Source organism: Mirounga angustirostris, unplaced genomic scaffold (assembly GCF_029215605.1).
Source record: "Mirounga angustirostris isolate CCGP_5_RB_7025 unplaced genomic scaffold, mMirAng1.0.hap1 SCAF_3, whole genome shotgun sequence".
Lineage (NCBI taxonomy): Eukaryota > Metazoa > Chordata > Mammalia > Carnivora > Phocidae > Mirounga > Mirounga angustirostris.
Genome location: NW_026991711.1, coordinates 133,860,701 through 133,880,974, shown reverse-complemented (window position 1 = coordinate 133,880,974; position 20,274 = coordinate 133,860,701). Strand labels below are relative to the sequence as shown.

Below are 20,274 nucleotides of genomic sequence, written 5' to 3'. Positions count from 1 at the left end.
CTATTTTAACCACTGAATATAGATTGCTACCCAAACAGAAAATTGTATTAAGTCTGTATGATTAGTGAACTCAAGCAGATTACCTTTAAATAGAGAAAAATCAAGGGCAGACTAATCCAATCCTTTCACTCCTTGAAAACAAAAAGGAGAGTTTTGGTTAAAATGGTGTTTTAAAAAGAAAAACATTAAAAATTCCTAGAAAATACCAAAAATAAATCATCAAGGAAGAAAGTGGGATATTTTAACGATAATAATATATGGTAGCTTCCCATTCTGAGTAAAATCACAACACTACATATGAGGCTATTTTCTGTTCATTCAAAATTATCATATCTAAGCTGATAGCTCTACAAGCAGTGTTTTAAGTCCAGCGAAGTTGTGAAAAATCTATACTCTCCATCCTAAATAGATTCCTCTCTTTACCAATTTTTAGAGATATCTGTAGAGTCACTGTAGATTGTAAGAAATAATACGATAGTATGTACTTTACCGTTGGAGGAATTTAGAAAACTGTTATATAATAGCACAACTGTAGCATAAAAGCAGAACAATGTTGATACAATCCTTTATCCCATTCACATTTCCCGGTTTTAAAGGCACTCATCTGAGTGCTTGTGTATTTATTTAGTTCTAAACAATTTCATCACACGTGTAGGTTTTATATCACCACCCCTTATCAATTTTATACAACCCATAAACTACAAATCAGAATACTCTGCCCAGATCACTAGCAATTTGAAAAATGTAGATATGTATTTATTCATTTAATGCTGATTATGTGAATTAGGGATTAAATTACATAAAAGATATATTGCATTCAAAAAGATATACTGCATTCAAATTCAGCCCAAGTGTTGGTATATTCAACTTCTGGCATTATTGCACGAGAAAGGGGGGGAAATACCATTTTCTCATGACTGTTCCATTTTTTATTTCTAATAGAAATAGTGGAAACTAGAATTTGTTTCACATGAAACAAAAGCAAAAAGCTAAACTTTAAATCCTCCTGTAGCCTAGCCTTACTGAAAACAAAAAAAAAACTTAGCAATTTTAGTATCTTGCCAAGTTTGTTGCACTGTTTTTACTTGTACAGAATCTAAATTCCCGCACACTTGAAATTGAGAATATGTTCAATCCATAAAAAATCTGAGGACTTTCTTAAAAACTTAGTACCTGATTATTCTTTATCTTTTATTTTTTTTATTTATTTTTTACAAGAAAGAGAGAGAGAGCATGAGTGTGGGGAGAGGCAGAGGGAGAAGCAGACTCCCTGCTGAGCAGGGAGCCCGATGAGGGACTTGATCCCAGGACCCTGAGATCATCACCTGAGCTGAAGGCAGACGCTTAACTGACTGAGCCACCCAGGTGCCCCTCCTTTATCTTTTAAATAATTTTTGTAGGCCTTCTTAAAATTTCTACTTTTGGGGGTAGAGGAAGAGAAGAGAAAGTTTAACGAATTATTTTCCCCCTAAAAAACCTATGTAACTACTTATTTAACCACAATACCCCAGGTGAAGATTTCTATTCTTACATGAGCACTATACTATACTATTCTTACAATGAGTACTATAGTATAAAAAATACTGTCCCAAACATACCAGATTGTTTATAATTACAGCTAATTTCCTACATACAGTACTGTGTTCTTGAAAACCAGGCATAATTTGGGTGTCTGGGTGGCTCAGTCAGTTAAGCGTCTGCCTTTGGCTCAGGTCATGATCCCAGGGTCCTGGGATCAAGTCCTGCATCCGGCTTCCTGCTCAGCAGGGAGTCTGTGTCTCCCTCCACCCTCCCCCTCGTGATCTCTCACTCTTAAATAAATCTTAAAACAAAACCAGGCATAATTTATGGTAGATCAGAAAAATCCCTAATTACCCATAACCTTTTAGACACAATCTTTGATAACTGTCCGAGTTTCTCAATTCTAGGGCACAATGTAAAAAGCCTATAGCTCTGGTACTTTAAATTGCAATGAATACCACTACTAATTTATGGAGTTATGAGCACAAGTGGGAGCTACCACAATAGTGTTTGTTTTGTTTTGTTTTTTTAATCTGAGAGCTGTTTACCTGGGTGAGTTCACTTTGGGAAAACTGAGCTACACTTAGATTTTACATAGGTTCCGGTACACTACATTGTACTTCAATAAAGTTTATTTTATTAAAAATAAAAAATCAAAAACAAAACTTTACTTCTCTACGCCCACTTCTCTCAAAACTTAGTAAATATTATCACTGTCCAAATCAGCCAAGGCTGAAAACTTGGAATCATCTTTGGTTGCATTCTCCTTCATAGCCATTATCCAAACATTAATAAGTCAGTTTGGCACTGACTTAATTTTAGCTTAAAAAATGCTCTCACCGGGCGCCTAGGTGGCTCAGTTGGTTAAGCGACTGCCTTCGGCTCAGGTCATGATCCTGGAGTCCTGGGATCGAGTCCCGCATCGGGCTCCCTGCTCGGCGGGGAGTCTGCTTTTCCCTCTGACCCTCCTCCCTCTCATGCTCTCTGTCTCTCATTCTCTCTCTCTCAAATAAATAAATAAAATCTTTAAAAAAAAAATGCTCTCACCATCTTTACCATTATTGTCATTTCTTATCTAGAATACTGCAATTGCCTCCTAATTGGTTTCCCTGTTTTTACTTGGTCCTCTATTATCTATTCTCCATAGAATAACCTGAGTGGAGTGATCCTTTAAAAGCACAATTTACCACTTCATTCCTCTGCCTAATGTTTTCTTTATATATATATATATATATATCACACTTAATCAGAATGTCTTTCCACGGATTTTAAGAATCTAAACCACCGCTGTCCAAGAGAAATATGAGCCACATTTATAGTTTTTAAATTTTTAGTAGCCACATTTGAAAAAGTAAAAAGGTGGGATGCCTGGGTGGCTCAGTTGGTTAAGCCACTGCCTTCGGCTCAGGTCATGATCCTGGAGTCCCGGGATCGAGTCCCACATCAGGCTCCCTGCTCAGCAGGGAGTCTGCTTCTCCCTCTGACCCTCCCCTCTCTCATGTGCGCTCTCTCTCACTCATTCTCTCTCTCAAATAAATAAATAAAAATCTTTAAAAAAAAAAGTAAAAAGGTTAATTTAAATAATATATTTTATTTAACTCAGTATGTCCAAAATATTACTTCAACATATATCAACATAAAAATGTGATAAAGAGATATTTCCCATTCTTCTTTGGGTACTAAGTCTTAGAAATCCAGTGTTTATTAATTCAAAATTGCCATGTTTCAAGTGCTCAATAACTATATGTGGCTCATAGCTACTGTACTGGACAGCACAGCTCTAAATATTTTAGCCCTATTGACCTCTACAACTTCATCTAATATTCTTCTCAACTTTGCTTTAGATACACATGTTCCAGCTGTTCCTCAAACATCCCGGGGCGCCTGGGTGGCTCAGTCGGTTAAGAGTATGCCTTCGACTCAGGTCATGATCTCAGGGTGCTGGGATTGAGCCCCACATCGGGCTCCTGGCTTAGTGGGGAGCCTGCTTCTCCCTCTCCCTCTGTCTCTCCCCCTGCTTGTGCTGTCAAATAAATAAATAAAATCTTTAAAAAAAACAACAACAAACATCCCAAGGCCTAGTCCTTTATCAGGTCTTCCACATTTGTTGTTTCCTCCGTGTGGGATGCTCTTACCCCAGATCTTCACTTAGTTCATTCCCTCACTTAAGTCATTGCTGAAGTATCCCCTCCATAAAGAAAGCATCCCTGACCAGTATATTCAAAGGAGCAGCCCCTGTCCTCCAACACTTTATATCCCCTTACCTGCTCTATTTTTCTTCCCTGCATTTATTGCTAATTTATTTTATTATTAATTCAAGTTTTTATATCTATTCTTCTTACTAGAATATAAGTTCCATGAGGTGATAAACCTCTTCAGTTTTGCTCCCCTCTTAATTCCTAGTGCTGTAAACAGGGCTTGGCTATGGTAAGAAATCGTTACTTAATAGATACATGATTATACATGAAAGGAGAGGCATGTGTGAGAACAGTTTTGCAACACTGTTAACAACAAAAAGGAAACATCCAAAATATCCCACAATGAGAGAACAGCTGAATAAATTCTGGTATATACATGCTATTTAATATTATATAGCAGTTTAAAAAGTCTATATACTCTAACCAAAAATCCTATTACTTAGTTGAAAAGACAAAAAAATCAATTTGCACCTAAGCATTGTATTTATACTCTAAACTAATACTCTTATTTCTACAGATAAAGAGTTACATAGCAAAACTGACAGCACTCCGCAGAAGGGACTGGGAGTAGCGATGAAGTCAATGCGAGTCTTTAGCTTTAACTATAAGGTTTGAATTTTTGCATTGAGAATATATTCATGTATTAGTTTCCCAATTTAAAATTAATAAAATTTAGGAGAGCCTGGGTGGCTCAGCCGGTTGAGCATCTCCTTTGGCTCGGGTCATGATCCTGGGGTGCTGGGATCAAGCCCCTCCCCCAATGGAAACTAGGAAAACTACATGTGAATATTTATCCAAACTGGGTATTAAATAATTTTTCAGGTTCATAAATAAATAAATAAATACAGGAAATAAACAGATTTGACTTCATGAAGAATTTTATTATTCCTATTTGTCAGAAGGAAATTAGAAAGTAGAAAACGGGTGCCTGGGTGTCTCAGTTGGTTAAGCCTCCGACTCTTAGTTTTGGCTCAGGTCATGATCTCAGAGTGGTGACATCAAGCTCCACGTGGGGCTCTGTGCTCAGCAGGAAGTCTGCTTGAGATTCTCGGTCTCCTTCTCCCCCTCCCCCACTCCGTGCACTGGCACAAGCGCACACTTTCTCTCAAATAAATCTTAAAAAAAAAAAAAAGTAAGTAAAAACGGGAAAATATTTTCAACAAACATGATGTGTTACTTTTTTACCGTAGAACGGTGCTTAAGAATGGGGTGCCAGAATGATTCTTCACTGACTAGGACAATCCTAACTCACTGCAGAACATCAATCTCCCATGGCCCTATTTAAGTATCAGCACATCTGACAATCAAAAAATCTCCCAAGGTTCTTCTGCCCCACCTTTCAGAACCAATACCATAGGGAACATGCACCAAACAATTAAAAGCACAAAAATCACCCAAGGGAACATGAACAATTTATAAAAAGTGAAATTAAAAATACAAACCGTATTAACAATTTTGCTAAGCAACTTGGCATTACAGACCAACAACTTTGAATATATTCATATTCATTCTAACCTTTAACACTTTAGTAATTCAGTATCTTGGAATCTCTCTGAAGGCAATCATTTTATTTTTATTTTTTTAAAAGATTTTATTTTTTTATTTATTTGAGAGAGCGAGAATGAGAGAGAGAGCGAGCACATGACAGGGGGGAGGGTCAGAGGGAGAAGCAGACTCCCTGCCGAGCAGGGAGCCTGATGCGGGACTCGATCCCGGGACTCCAGGATCATGACCTGAGCCGAAGGCAGTCGCTTAACCAACCGAGCCACCCAGGCGCCCTGAAGGCAATCATTTTAAATGAAATATTCTTTGATTTTGGTTTAATAATAATTAGAAACAACCTACATGTCCAACATAACAGTTAAGTAAATTAAGAAATATTCATATGATGATCTATTATACTATGAAAATGCAATTTTTAAAAATATGGAAAAAATGTTAAATGAAAAACATTATATTGTTAGAAAGATTTTAAGTATAAAAAAATTTGGGGCACATGGCTGGCTCAGTCAGAAGAGCATATGACTCTTGATCTCGGGGTCATATGAGTTTGAGCCCCATGTTGGATTACTAAAAACATAAACTTACAGGGATGCCTGGGCGGCTCAGTTAAGTGTCTGCCTTCGGCTCAGGTCATGATCCCAGGGTCCTGGGATCGAGCCCCGCATGAGGCTCCCTGCTCAGCGGGAGGCCTACTTCTCCCCGTTTGTGCTCTTTCTCTCTCTCTTTCACAAAAAACAAAACAAAAACAGAAACAAACAAACAAAAAAAACTCAAATCTACCCTTTACTTTAAAAAAATTCACACGTAGTCACTGAAGTGCTTTTTATAATAAATAAAAAATAAACTAGTTGTGCAGTAATATAAACTGGTTAAATAAATTATTCTCTCATGAAATGGATGATATTCATTTAGTGATTGGAAATCATATTCTTACATGTTAAAATCAGAGATAACATTTTTCACCTAACAAAAATAAACAATACTGACCTCAGACATTGTTGCCAATAGTAAAGGGGTAAATTGATACAATCCTTTGCCAATTTGACAACACACAATGTTACAAGTGCATTAAATACTTTCATTCAGTAACCCAATTTAGGAAGATTTTATACATATCCCACACATTTGCAAAATAAGGTATGTACAAGGTTATTCAAGGCACCATTGTTTCTGTGGTTAAAAGGCTGTAAATATAAATGTCCATAAAGAAGGAGAGATTACATAAATCGTATTACATCCATACAATGTACAAGGCTATAAAAAGAATGAGAAAGCAGTTTATGTACTGCTTTAAGTTTAAACTTTAAGTTAAAAAAAAAATTAAAAAGCAAGGTACAGGGGCGCCTGGGTGGCTCAGTTGGTTAAGCGACTGCCTTCGGCTCAGGTCATGATCCTGGAGTCCCTGGATCGAGTCCCGCATCGGGCTCCCTGCTCGGCGGGGAGCCTGCTTCTCCCTCTGACCCTCCCCCCTCTCATGTGCTCTCTCTCTCTCATTCTCTCTGTCTCAAATAAATAAATAAAATCTTAAAAAAAAAAAAAAAAGCAAGGTACAGATATGGGTTATGGCATGCTTTCTTTGTATATTTTTCAAAGAAGTAAAAAAATATGTATATGTTTGCTTGTCTAATACAGAGGCAGCTGGTGGGAGAGGAAATGTGTGGCTGGGGAAGATGGATAAGAAGTTTTGTTTTTGTTTTTGTTTTTACTATATAACTAACTTTCTATACCTTTTCAGTTTTATACCACGTGAACATATTATTAAAAGTTACAAAAACTAAAAAGGAAAATTATCAAAAACTACTCATGGATGAGATATTCATAATATATATATATATTTTTTTAAAGATTTTATTTATTTATTTGACAGAGAGAGACACAGCGAGAGAGGGAACACAAGCAGGAGGAGTGGAAGCGGGAGAAGCAGGCTTCCCGCCGAACAGGGAGCCCGATGCGGGGCTCAATCCCAGGACCCTGGGATCATGACCTGAGCCGAAGGCAGACGCTTAATGACTGAGCCACCCAGGCGCCCCAGATATTCATAATATATTAAGTGAAAAAATTAAGTTAGCAAAAATTCCCAACTTTACACATAAGAGATATACGTTAAAAAGAGATGAAACCACTATGCTGAAGACTTACCTGTACCACCATGTTCAGTGCAGCATTATTTACAACAGCCAAGACAGGGAGACAATCTAAGTGTCCATCAACAGATGAATGGATTAAGAAAATGTGGTATATTTACATATATAATAGGATACTATTCAACCATAAAAAAACAAGGAAATCTTGCAATTTGCAACATGGATGGACCTAGGGGGCATTAAGCTAAGTGAAGTCAGAGAAAGACAAATACTGTATGATCTCACTTATATGTAGAATCCAAGAAAAAAAGGTAAATACAAAAAATATATGTATACAAACACACCCTGCCCAAACTCACAGAAAAAGAAATCAGATTTTTAGTTACCAGAGCTGGGGAGAGAGGGTAGAGGAATTGAATGAAGATATCAAAAGATACAAACTTCCAGTTATAAGTACTGGAGATGTAATAAACAACGTGATGGCTATAGTTAACTGCTGTATGGTATATTAGAAAACTGCTAAGAGACATTGAGCTGTGAGGTGCTGCTGTGGTGTGTTTACAATCAGCACCATGGCAGAAGACATCAAGACCAAAATCAAGAACTACCAGACTGCCCCTTTTGACAGCCGCTTCCCCAAGCAGAACCAGACCAGGAACTGCTGGCAGAACTACCTGGACTTCCACCACTGTGAGAAGGCAATGACTGCTAAAGGGGGTGATGTCTCCGTGTGCAAATGGTACCGTCGCGTGTACAAGTCCCTCTGCCCCAAATCCTGGGTGTCAGCCTGGGATGACCAGCGGGGAGAAGGCACATTTCCTGGGAAGATCTGAACTGGCTCTACCCACCTCTCCTCTGTCCTCCCTCCTTCTCCCAGGGAGGTGAAGGGGGACCTGGGTGCATGGTGATCCCCACCCTGGGATTCTGAATCATGGCTTAACTAATAATAAATACTCATTGGAAAAGTGAAAAAAACAAAAACAAAAAAAAACTGCTAAGAGAATAAATCCTTAAAATTCTCATCGAAAGAAAAAACATTTTCCTCCTTGCACCTACATCAGACAATGGATGTTAACAAAACTTATTGTGGTAATCATGTACACTTTAAACTTACACTGTGCAATATGTCAATTACATTTCAATATAAGTGAAAGATAGGATTTACACCAAAATACTGATTATTGATTATAAATTATGCAGCATTATTATAATAGCCAAGACATGGAAACAACCCGAGTGTCCACTGATGGATGAATGAATAAGGAAAATGTGGTATGTGCGCACACACACATAGGAATATCATTCAGCCACAAAAAAGAAGGAAATCCTGCAGTGCCTGGATGGCTCAGTCAGTTGGGTGCCCGACTCTTGGTTTCCGGCTCAGGTCATGGTCTCAGTGTCAATGAGGCGGAGCCCCAGGACGGGCTCTGCTCTCTTGAGATTCTTTCCCTCTCCCTCTCCACCCTCCTCTCAAAAATAAATAAATAAAATCTTAAAAAAAAAAAAAAAGGAGGGCGCCTGGGTGGCTCAGTTGGTTAAGCGACTGCCTTCGGCTCAGGTCATGATCCTGGAGTCCCGGGATCGAGTCCCGCATCGGGCTCCCTGCTCGGCAGGGAGTCTGCTTCTCCCTCTGACCCTCCTCCCTCTCATGCTCTCTGTCTCTCATTCTCTCTCTCTCAAATAAATAAATAAATAATCTTAAAAAAAAAAAAAGGAAATCCTATTACTATGACAAGTATGGACCTTGAGGACATTATATTAAGTGAAGTAAGTTAGAGGAAGACAAATACTGTATGATCTCACTTATATGTACAATCTTAAAAAAAAAACAAAAAACTAAACAAAAAACCTAAATTCATTTTAGGTGCTGGGGATGTAATGTACAGCATGATGACTAGTTAATAGCACTATACTGTATATTGCTAAGAGAGATGATCTTAAAAGCTCTCATCACAAGAAAATATTTGTAACTACGTGAGGTGATGATTAACTAGATTTAATGTGATCGTTTTTGCAATATATGCAAATATCAAATCATCATGTTGTACCTGAAATAGAATATCAATTATATCCCCCCAAAAATGAGTAAGTAAAATAAGCCACCCCAAAGATTTACACCAAAATATTAACATTGACTCTGTTTAGGCCATGAGTTTAAGGATAATTTTTATGTACTTGTTTTCTGAATTTTCTTCAACAGACAGATACTAAGTTTACAATCATGAATATTTTTAAAGAAACACTAAGGGGAGCCTGGGCGGCTCAGTTGGTTAAGCGTCTGCCTTTGGCTTGGGTCATGATCAGGGTCCTGGGATCAAGTCCCGCATGGGGCTCCTTGATCAGCAGGGAGCCTGCTTCTCCCTCTGCCTGCCACTCCCCCTGCTTGTGCGCACGCTCTCTCTCTCTCTGACAAATAAATAAAATCTTTAAAAAAAATTTAAAAAACACTAATGTTTTGCTTATCAAAATAGTAAAGATCTTCTAAAAGACTAAAACAGTACGCAGCTCCTCTGCAAATATGTGAATCTCTTAAATGTTTACACCTTAAACCAGTAAAATTCACATACTAGGTATCTCTTGTAAGAAACTACCCTTTTAGAAAGCCTTCATGTATAAAGTTAGCTATCAGTGCTCTTTTTAAGAACATATAATCAGAAGCAATCTAGTCAATATTACATAAAAAATGGTTAAATCATGGTCTCTGGTTGAACAAAATATCATAGTTGTTAAAGTACTGCTATAAACATTAGTAATTTGGAAAATGTGTGTGATTTGTTAAAAAAATAAGATACAAAACAGTATATGCAAAAGCATTATAATCAACCACTCCTAAACTTCAAAATTTAAAGATTTATAAAAAGAAAAAAAATTGAAAACAGTCATTATTGTGTTGATTGTAAGACCAAGACGGTTTTTGCCTTACTGTACTTCATTCTACTTTTCTTTAATAAATATAATTGGTATTATAAAGAAAAAATTCATAATAAAAATGTATATATAATCATCTAAGATTATAATGGACATGCCTATAAGTGATGATAATACACAGGTTATACCATATAAGGATACTTTTCACAGAAATAGATTAAAATTAGTTTTTCTGAAGTAAATAAAAAATGTCTTAAATTCAAGAAAGATGACAGCAATTATTAAAAGCACTACAGATTAACATAAGAATAAAATAAGAATAAAATAAAAAAAAGCACTACAGAAATCTCAAGTATGTAAATGTTCTTGTCATAGCTAAAGAAGAACAATGATGACAGAAAGATGGCTCAACACTATGTCTCTAATATTACTGAAATCAGATTCTACCTAATCAGAAATATAGTACATAGTATTTCCTCTATAATTATGATTTCCTGATATTACTCAATAATACCTAAAATCAAACATGAGATAAGCATCTGATCAATTTATCACGTTTTCAAGAAAAAGTAAACAGAATATAATACTGAGAAATACCAAAGATACAATTCAGGGAAAAATCAAGTCTATGCAATTTTCAATAAACTAATTCACGAATTTCCTAATAGTATATAATGAAAGCTTTCAGAATAGTAGCCTGCTTTGTTGCAAATTTATTTAACCTAAGTGAGTTGCAGCTATTTCCATAAAATTCAGATATTTTCTTGAAAAACAAAAATAATGTGCTCCACTCCTGTACAGCAATCAACATGGTCTGCCTCCAACTATGGCCTGTTACTCATTACTATTTACTATCTACTTGACCTCATGAACTCATTTCACCTGCCTGACTCCTTCAGAAATTTGAGTGATACTTAACCTCACCTACTTTTTTCATAATGAAAATACTTTTTACATAATAAAGCTAACAGACTCACTGAAAAAGTTCGATCATATAAAAATGCATAAAATCCTGACACTTAAGCTATAACTTTTAAAAATGTTCATGTATATTCTTTTTTCTAAGCAGAGAGAAATACAGTTGTTTTCAATGTTTATCCACAATATCATAGTTTTGTATGTCAATATTTTAAAATAGCAAATGCTAGGATGTGTAAACTTCTGTAACAAATGTATTTCATAAAAACGTAAGAGGTAACAAATTCATACATAAAAAGTTTAATCTTGTAGTTTCATACATAAAATAATTTCGATATTCATCTTAAAGTAACATGAAGGATGGGAAAGGGGACAGGACAAGGACATAGGCAACTAATTACTAAAATATATGATAAAGGACACAGTATTTGCAATTAGGCAATAAATAATGCAGTAATTTATGACATTAGAAGAATTATTTAGAAGTTTCACACAGTATGAAGAGGTCAACAAAGTACTCAGTCTTCAAAAAGTAGACAGTAAAGCTTTTAAACTATTAAGATTAGCAGGTCTTTGCCCTCTCAATTAGTCTTTGCTAATTCCCTTAGCAGGAATTAGAGGTCTTTAATTCCTCTGTGTCCTTAAAGATTCAAATAGCCAGAGTACATTCTATGGGAACTTCACCTTGACTCTCTAAAGCTTAAATGATCCTCCTTTGTTTAATCTTATTTTCACTGTCATAAACTTGTCTGTAAACTCTTCAAATTCAGTACCCTTGTATCTTCAACACCATGCACAAGGCCTGGCCCAGGACTACATTATCAAATGAAAATAATACTAGTAAATCAAGGCATGAGCAGAACTAGACTCTGCCTAAACTTCAGTACCCTCCTCCTATATGTACTGCTGCTCACATGGAATATTGCTAATTTTTATCTGTAGTCAGTAAATTCTTTTTTTTTTTAAAGATTTTATTTATTTACCTGACAGAGACAGATAGTGAGAGCAGGAACACAAGCAGTGGGAATAGGACAGGAGAGCAGGCTTCCCGCCGAGGAGAGAGCCCGATGTGGGACTTGATCCCAGAATCCTGGGATCATGACCTGAGCCCAAGGCAGACGCTTAATGACTGAGCCACCCAGGTGCCCCATAGTCAGTAAATTCTCCCAGAGCCTACCAGTCAGTAACCACCTTCTGAGTCTATTCCATAACTGAAACAGAACCTATTCCCTAGATCTGCCTGAGTTGCATTTTACTAATAAAATGTTTCTTTTCTTTCTTAATAAACAGAATCCATTATAAGAGGGAGCATCTTCAGTTCAGGACTAAGAAATAAAGATGGAGGGGCACCTGGGTGGCCCAGTTAGTTAAACGTCTGCCTTTGGCTCGGGTCACGATCCCAGAGTCCTGGGATCAGCCCCACAACCAGCTCCCTGCTCAGCAGGGAGTCTGCTTCTCCCTCTCCCCTTGCTTGTGCTCTCTTTCTCTCTCTCAAATAAATAAAAATCTTAAAAAAAATAAAGATGGAAAGTTCTTGTCTGCTTAAGTTTAATAAAACAGGTAACAATTTTCACATAATATTTCCACCTCGGGCGCCTGGGTTGCTCAGTTGGTTAAGCAACTACCTTCGGCTCAGGTCATGATCCTGGAGTCCCGGGATCGAGTCCCACATCCGGCTCCCTGCTTGGCGAGGAGCCTGCTTCTCCCTCTGACCCTCCTCCCTCTCATGCTCTCTCTCATTCTCTCTCTCGCAAATAAATAAAATCTTAAAAAAAAAAAATTAAAAAAAAAAAAAAGGGAGCGCCTGGGTGGCTCAGTCTTTAAGCGTCTGCCTTCAGCTCAGGTCATGATCCCAGGATCCTGGGATCGAGTCCCAATCGGGCTCCCTCCTCGGCGGGAAGCCTGCTCTCCCTCTCCCACTCCCGCTGCTTGTGTTCCTGCTCTCGCTATCTCTGTCTCTGTCAAATAAATAAATAAAATCTTTAGAAAATATATATATTTCCACCTCTAAGTGCAAGCATATTAAACTAATTAAAACCATAGATCTTGAAGATTATTTTCAAAGAAGGCAATGTGACATTCACACCAGCCTCTTCACCTTACCCCCAATACAGTTCAGAGATCAAATGAGAAATGAAAATACTGTTTCAAAAACATTTTAGTGCATTTATGAATATCATATTGCTAATTAAGCACAAACAAGTTAACATTCTGAGGCATCAGAAAAGACAACTCTTCCATATGGTGCCCCTTTGCTTAGTGTCTCTGATAGTCACAAACCACTGTGCTGGTAGAAACATGAACAACAGTGCATAGGCATTTCCTAAATTCTTAAATCTTTTAGAAAACATAAAGAGAAAAGCTGTAATGTTGCCAAATTCGGTGTTAAAAATGATATTACATACTTTCTAAACATACAATATGAGAGCATAAAACTATGCTTTATTAGTACCGAAATAAAAAAGCCTATACTACTAACTGGGAAAGCCCTGCTAAACACTCTTAATATTGTACCTGCAATTACTTAAGTTTTTACAATGATAAATGTATACCACTCTCTCCAGAGATACACCTACACCATACAATAGCTACATGTTAGTCAATGTGGTAATTCCTGTACAGACTTTTAAAGTTTGGAGGAACCCTAATCTGGTCCAATCTTCTGATTTTATAGATTTGACAAGAGGACTAAAGAATTGAAGTGACTGGAGCAAGGTCATAAGTGGAAAAAAGCAAGAGTTTTCTGGTTAAGTACTTTAACAGCTTCACTATAGAAAACAGCTTATTCACAAATTTTCCAGATAATGGCTTTTTAATTTTACCTTCTACCCTATGACCATAATGCAATGACATAATTATGAATAAACCTTAAGCTAAAGTTTATACATAATTAAGAGTAGCTTAATATATAAAGAGGCTTCATTCATTTTAAAAAATCAATGACTTAAGGAATCATTCATGTTTTAAAACAACCATTTTAATATTAAAAAAATTAGGGGCGCCTGGGTGGCTCAGATAGTTAAGCGTCTGCCTTCGGCTCAGGTCATGATCCCAGGGTCCTGGGATCGAGTCCCACATCGGGCTCCCGGCTCAGTGAGGAGCCTGCTTCTCCCTCTGACCCTCTCCTCTCTCATGCTGTTTCTCTCTCGCTCGCTCTCTAAAAAATAAATAAAATCTTTAAAAAAATAAATAAATAAAAATAAAAAAATATTTAAAAAATTGATGCCTATATTTCTGGTACAACCTCTTTCAAGAAGAGGTTGGTGATTGCTTTAAGACACCTCTTAAAAGTGCAAAAGATGGGGCGCCTAGGTGGCTCAGTCGTTAAGCGTCTGCCTTCAGCTCAGGTCATGGTCCCAGGGTCCTGAGATCAAGGCCCACATCAGGCTCCCTGCTTGGCGGGAAGCCTGCTTCTCCCTCTCCCACTCCCCCTGCTGTGTTTCCTCTCTCACTATGTCTCTGTCAGATAAATAAATAAAATATTTTTTTAAAAAGGGGGGGGCGCCTGGGTGGCTCAGTTGGTTAAGCAGCTGCCTTCGGCTCAGGTCATGATCCCAGGGTCCTGGAATTGAGCCCCACATCGGACTTCCTGCTCGGTGGGGAGTCTGCTTCTCCCTCTGCCTACTTGTGCTCTCTGTCAAATAAGTAAATAAAATCTTAAAAAAAAAAAAAAAAGTGCAAAAGATTTCCTGTCTGGTACTGAAAGTACAAAGTCCCCAGTTATGGAAGTTTTCTCTGAGTATTTACACAATACTCCCTGTAGTAAATTTCAAGATGCAAGATTGGCCCACAGAAATAGAAATACAGAGTTCTTATAGAGATAGTATATGCATTAAACCAGGGTAAAACCACTGACACTTAAATAAAAACTAAAGCTTGGTGCTAGCTAATATTAAAGGCCAAAAAAAGTGAAGTAACACAATGTAGCAAAAATCTGCAACAAATTCTTCAAATCACTTGAATTATCTGTGGACTCCTAATGTGACAAGCTAGACATCTTAGTATATTAGAATACTAAAACTAAGTAATACATTATAATTCTATTGAAATACCCTATTAGTAAAAAAAAATGGGAAAACATCAACATGTTTCTTTTTTTTTTTTTTAAGATTTTATTTATTTATTTTTTAGAGAGCGAGCGAGAGAGAAACAGCATGAGAGGGGAGAGGGTCAGAGGGAGAAGCAGGCTCCCCGCTGAGCCGGGAGCCCGATGTGGGACTCGATCCCAGAACCCTGGGATCATGACCTGAGCCGAAGGCAGACACGCTTAACCATTTGAGCCACCCAGGCGCCCCAACATCTGTTTCTTAAAAGAGCAACACTGGAAGAATTAATTGCTAATGGTTCATACTATTGATGACTAGTTCATACTATTATGAATGGCTACCAATTTTCCTTTGCATGCACAATGGATGTTGCCTAACAGAAAACCTAATTTAAAATATGCAAAATATCTAAAGGACAAAAACTTTACTCAGAGGCCACTGATAACTGCAAGGCCACAATAATAAGCACCAAAAGTGAAAGGCCTTTAATAAGTCACAATAAATGTATGTTCTTTAGGAGAACCGCTGACTTCTTACTGAAAATCAATTTTACACAGAATTTTTAACAAACCTGATTATTTATTTCTGAAGCCCACAGCTGATGATAGCCTGAAATCAAAATATTTTATAGATGAAGAAACTGAGGTTCAGAAAGATGGTTGAGCCAGAAACAAATCCAAATTTTCTAAACTAGGAAGCTTGCATACTTGTACACTGCTGAAAGCAGGGGAAGGCAACCCTGACAACAGCCTGCAAAGACAAAAACCTTAAAAGTAAACACAATTCAAAAAAAAAAAAAAAAAAGCACAGAATCCTACTACAAGACCCATTGTGATTTCAGGGCACCTATAATCCTGAATAATAAACCTTAAACGATGTAAAATGAACTCTAATTAAGAGAGAAGTAATTTATTATAGAAATAATCCTATCTAAAACGGTTAAAATAAAAAAAGGGGGAAATGCTAAAACGGGTAAATTTTCGGATACTTAAAAAATATGAGAAGCAGCCATTCTAGATATCCGTGCCTCTTCTGGATTTTACGGCACTACTGCGAAAATGTTCATACACCTCCTCACCCATCATTTTTACGAACCGGCAAATTACTGGCTTTTTTTTTTTTTATACCGACACACGCACACATGTTTTCCCCTCCATTTGGTTTTAGCTACTAAAAGTTAACGGACTCCCAAAAGTCCAGAACATTTGTTTCTTGGACGTATTTGTCATCACTACTGCAAAAGCTTGGTCCTGAACAAAGTACTGCTGTAGGAATAAATTAAATCAACGGACAAAATGGTGCTTTTATAACATTTCCAAAATGACTAGGAGTTCTCCAATCCCGCAGACCCCAACTTAGCTCCTTAAAAGACTAAAGATGAGCCAAATTCGCACACTTCCCCCAAGGCATATGGAGCTCTGAAGCCATCGCCTTCCTCCTAAAGAGTAATTATCTTCTCCTAAAAGGCCTGCGCTGCTCACAGCTCCTCGGAAACGTGGGTGAACTTCGAGACAGCCCTGGGAGGAAAAGGGAAGAGCCTGGATTTGTTTTAATCAAAAGGCCTGTATCACTTAACTATGTACGATAGCCGCTGTCTGTGAGAGGAAAAGATCGGAGTAGGAGGAAAGCCTGTTTTCAGTCTAATCTTAACCCCTGTGATCCAGGCTCCTCGCCCGCAAGTCTCCAACCCTAACCTGACAGGACATCAGGTTACTCCTTTCCCACCAATTCTCCCACCTACCCCGCATTAGCGATTAGTCTTACGATTTTGAAGCATCAAAAATCACCCTTGTTCCCTAGAGTTCAGGCCGCCGCTGCTGCCGCCATATTACAGCTTGTGCGGCAAAATGCGTCAGGGAGGGAGGTGTGCGCCCAAGTGAGAGGGCGGGGGCTGGCAGGGGGAGGACCGTTTCCCAGGCCCGGGAGGCACGCCTGGAGGTCCTCTCCAGCTGCAACAGCGGCAAAGCCAGAGCCAAGGTCCTTGAGGGGCTTGTTCAGGGACCAGGCAGCCCAGATACCTCGAGGCGAAGACGGTTGGCTCCGCCGGGCCTAACGCGTCGACTCCGCCCCTCTCCTCGGGCTCTTCCCGCTCTCGTACCCCCGGACTGCTGCAAAGGACGCCACCGAAACAACAGGGGCTTCGCGCCACCTACCTGCTCCTGTAGTCTTCACTTCTCGGGGTCCGGTCCTTTAAAGCGCTTCAAATCTACCGCCGCCAGAAAAGGCGCTAAAGCCCACTAACCGCCTCCCTCCCCCACAAGCCAGTCCCGGCGTGGAGGGAAATCGTCGCGCAGGAAGTACGTCACTGGTTGACCGCAGCTCCTGGTGGTGTTCTCTTGCTTGCGTCACCTAAGCCCTCCCTGGAGTTCTCGGATATTGGTACCTGTTAAATACCTAGTGCATAGGTAGTAAATGCTTCTGGTGTGAGTTGGTTGGGAACGTTTGTAACCGTCAAAATGCCATATTCTTAGTGAAATGAAGTGCTTCATCCAGTAAACATGTATTCATCCTCTGCCAGAGTATTGGGAAGGAAGCCCTACCTTTAAGGAGCTTCCAGTTCAGCTTCCAGGTAACGCTGTGACACAAGTTTTAAAAAACAGAAACGAGCAAAGTGCTAGTTGAGGGAAAGAGGAAATTACATTAGGCGTTGAGGCTCTCTCTCCTTTAAAATTCTCACAGCAACACCATGATATAGGTTATTGATGCTTGTTTTACAGATAAGGAAATCGAGGCTCAGGAAGGTTAAGTGCCTCCTCCCCCCGCTAAATACACTGTTCCTAAATACAAAAGCAAATCTTTGACTCCAAATCCAGGGCTCTCTACGGAAAACAGGACATATATTGTGTTTTAATTATTTTAAGAGGCAAGCATCCCTAGATTGGGTTAAAAAATAAATGCCTCTGTATTTGGAAGGAGGCGGGCTGACGACAATCCTTGTGGGGACACGGGACGTGGGGTAAATGAGTTTTAAAGGAACTAGCTAAAGGAACTTAGATTTTGTTATTGTATAGAAAGATTTTTCAGTCATTTAGGGTAGGTAAATTATCAGCAACAGTTGGGCATGTGATATATGTCAGGGTCTCGACCAATTTTAATAGCAGTAAAACTGAAAGGACAATCCCCCTCCATATCCCCACCCCGCCTTAAGGCATTGCCTGTACTGCCCGAGAGCAGCGGCCCACCAATTCAAATGCTAATCTCACCCGGAAACATCCTAACAGAAACACCCATAAATAAATGTTTAATCTAGGTAGCCCTTGGCCCAGTCAGGTTGACACAAAATTAACCATCACAATGGGTATTGCACAATTTATTTATCTGTTGTACTTTAGATGGATATTTGTTTTTGAGTTTTAGCTCTTATTGAATAAAGCTTCTGTGAACATTCTTGTATCTGGTATATTAGAGAACATATATTTCACTTATATGTTGGAAATATACCTAGGAATGGAATTGCTATATTTTAGGATATGGGTAGGATCAGTTTTGGTAGATCCAAAGAATTTTCTGAAGTGGTTGTACAATATTCTTATTGTATATACCTTGTGATTCCAGTATTGGTGAGAGCCCTCATTTGCAAATAAACCCAGTTTGAGCTAGTTTAGGTAAAATTAGGAATGTATTGCTTCATGAAACAAAACTGTTGCACAGTGTGGTGACTTTAAAATGTCTATAAATTCTCTAATGTGACTTTCTTTTAATGAATAGTAAAAGGCAGAGTGACAGTGTGATTTTGGAGACTAGGTCATAAAAGGCATTTTGATTTCCTCCTCGCTGTATCTCTTGGATCACTCATTCAAGGGAAAATCAACTGCCATGTCAAGAAGATGCTTAAGCAAACTATGGAGAAGCCCATGTGACAAGAAAGGCTTTTTGGCAAAAGTCAGAAAGGAACTGAGTCCTCCTGTCAAAAGCCATGTGAGTGAGCCGTTTGGAAGCAATCCTCCAACCTCGTTAAGGCTTCAGATGACTATAGTCCTTGTTGGTATCTGACTTCAGTCACATAAGAAACTGTGAGCCAGAACCGCTCAGCTAAACTACTTCTGAACTTCTGACCCACAGAAATTGTGGGATGATAAATGTGTTTTAGGTCACTATGTCTTGGGAAGATTTATTACAATAGCAATGGATAACTAATACAGAGAAGAAAGAATAGATTGAATATCAGGGAACTTGCCTCTTGTCTAATTTGGCTTACCTGTTTTTTGGCTACATTCTCTAGACTGAAGAGGTTACCTCACATTTTAATAATCTAAGTCGCGATGGGCGCCTGGGTGGCTCAGTTGGTTAAGCGACTGCCTTCGGCTCAGGTCATGATCCTGGAGTCCCTGGATCGAGTCCCGCATCAGGCTCCCTGCTCGGCAGGGAGTCTGCTTCTCCCTCTCCCACTCCCCGTTTGTGTTCCCTCTCTTGCTGTGTCTTTCTCTGTCAAATAAATAAATAAAATCTTTAAAAATAATAATAATAATCTAAGCCGCTGCCAGCTCCAATGATAAAACTCCAGAGAAGTCTTTGATTAGCACTGTAGTGACAGCCCCAAAATTTGTACTCCCACTTACATAGTGAGGGGTGTTGCTGGGAAGTGTCTGACCTGCCTATATATATATTTTTTTAGCTGTCCCTTTGCATCTAAGTGAGGATAGGTGAATACTTCTCATCAGTGGAAAATAAGTGAAAATTATGTATATTACATCCAGGCCAAGATGTTTACAAAGTGCTATGTCTTCTCTGTGTCCTTTCTTCCTATTTTTGTTAGTTGGATCCAGAGAGTTTCAAGGCCCTGGGAGATTATAAAAGAAGTATAATTTCCTGAATCTCCATATAGTGAAAATTCCTCCACTGACTAGGGATATCCACACTGGAATGTGATATGATCAAGAAATCAAATTATGTTGATGCTAAAGGGCACCTGCACCACAATGTTTATAGCAGCAATGTCCACAATAGCCAAATTGTGGAAAGAGGCAAGATGTCCATCAACAGATGAATGGATAAAGAAGGTGTGGTATATATACATGGGATATTACTCAGAAAGAATGAATACTTACCATTTATGTCGACATGGATGGACCTGGAGGGTATTATGCTGAGCTAAATAAGTCAATCAGAGAAAGACAGTTATATGGTTTCACTCAC

The 20,274-nt window shown here is 38.5% G+C and overlaps 2 protein-coding genes across 6 annotated transcripts in view; one reads left to right on the top strand and one right to left on the bottom strand.

The window, feature by feature from the left end:
• The window catches only part of PPIG (peptidylprolyl isomerase G), a 50,263-nt gene extending 32,818 nt beyond the window's left edge, over nucleotides 1-17,445 (bottom strand). The window contains exons 1-2 of one of the 5 annotated variants that reach the window (XM_045870289.2): nucleotides 17,292-17,445; nucleotides 84-131 (exon numbers count right to left, since the gene is read on the bottom strand). The gene's annotated coding sequence lies outside the window, so the exon portion shown is untranslated. Of the gene's footprint in view, nucleotides 1-83; nucleotides 132-15,709; nucleotides 15,748-16,879; nucleotides 17,130-17,291 lie in introns of those variants that run through there. The other 4 variants (XM_045870291.3, XM_045870290.3, XM_045870292.3 and 1 more) reach the window with 4 other exon arrangements.
• LOC123840536 (cytochrome c oxidase subunit 6B1-like) lies at nucleotides 7,821-8,270 on the top strand. The gene has a single exon (XM_045870294.3). It carries the CDS (start codon nucleotides 7,879-7,881, stop codon nucleotides 8,137-8,139), a length of 261 nt encoding a protein of 86 aa, XP_045726250.1. The 5' UTR covers nucleotides 7,821-7,878; the 3' UTR covers nucleotides 8,140-8,270.
• Nucleotides 17,446-20,274: the final 2,829 nt, after the last annotated feature.

Bases quoted from the DNA above. Each gene is read 5' to 3' on its own strand.
- LOC123840536 (XM_045870294.3), top strand. From the start codon at position 7,879: ATGGCAGAAGACATCAAGACCAAAATCAAGAACTACCAGACTGCCCCT.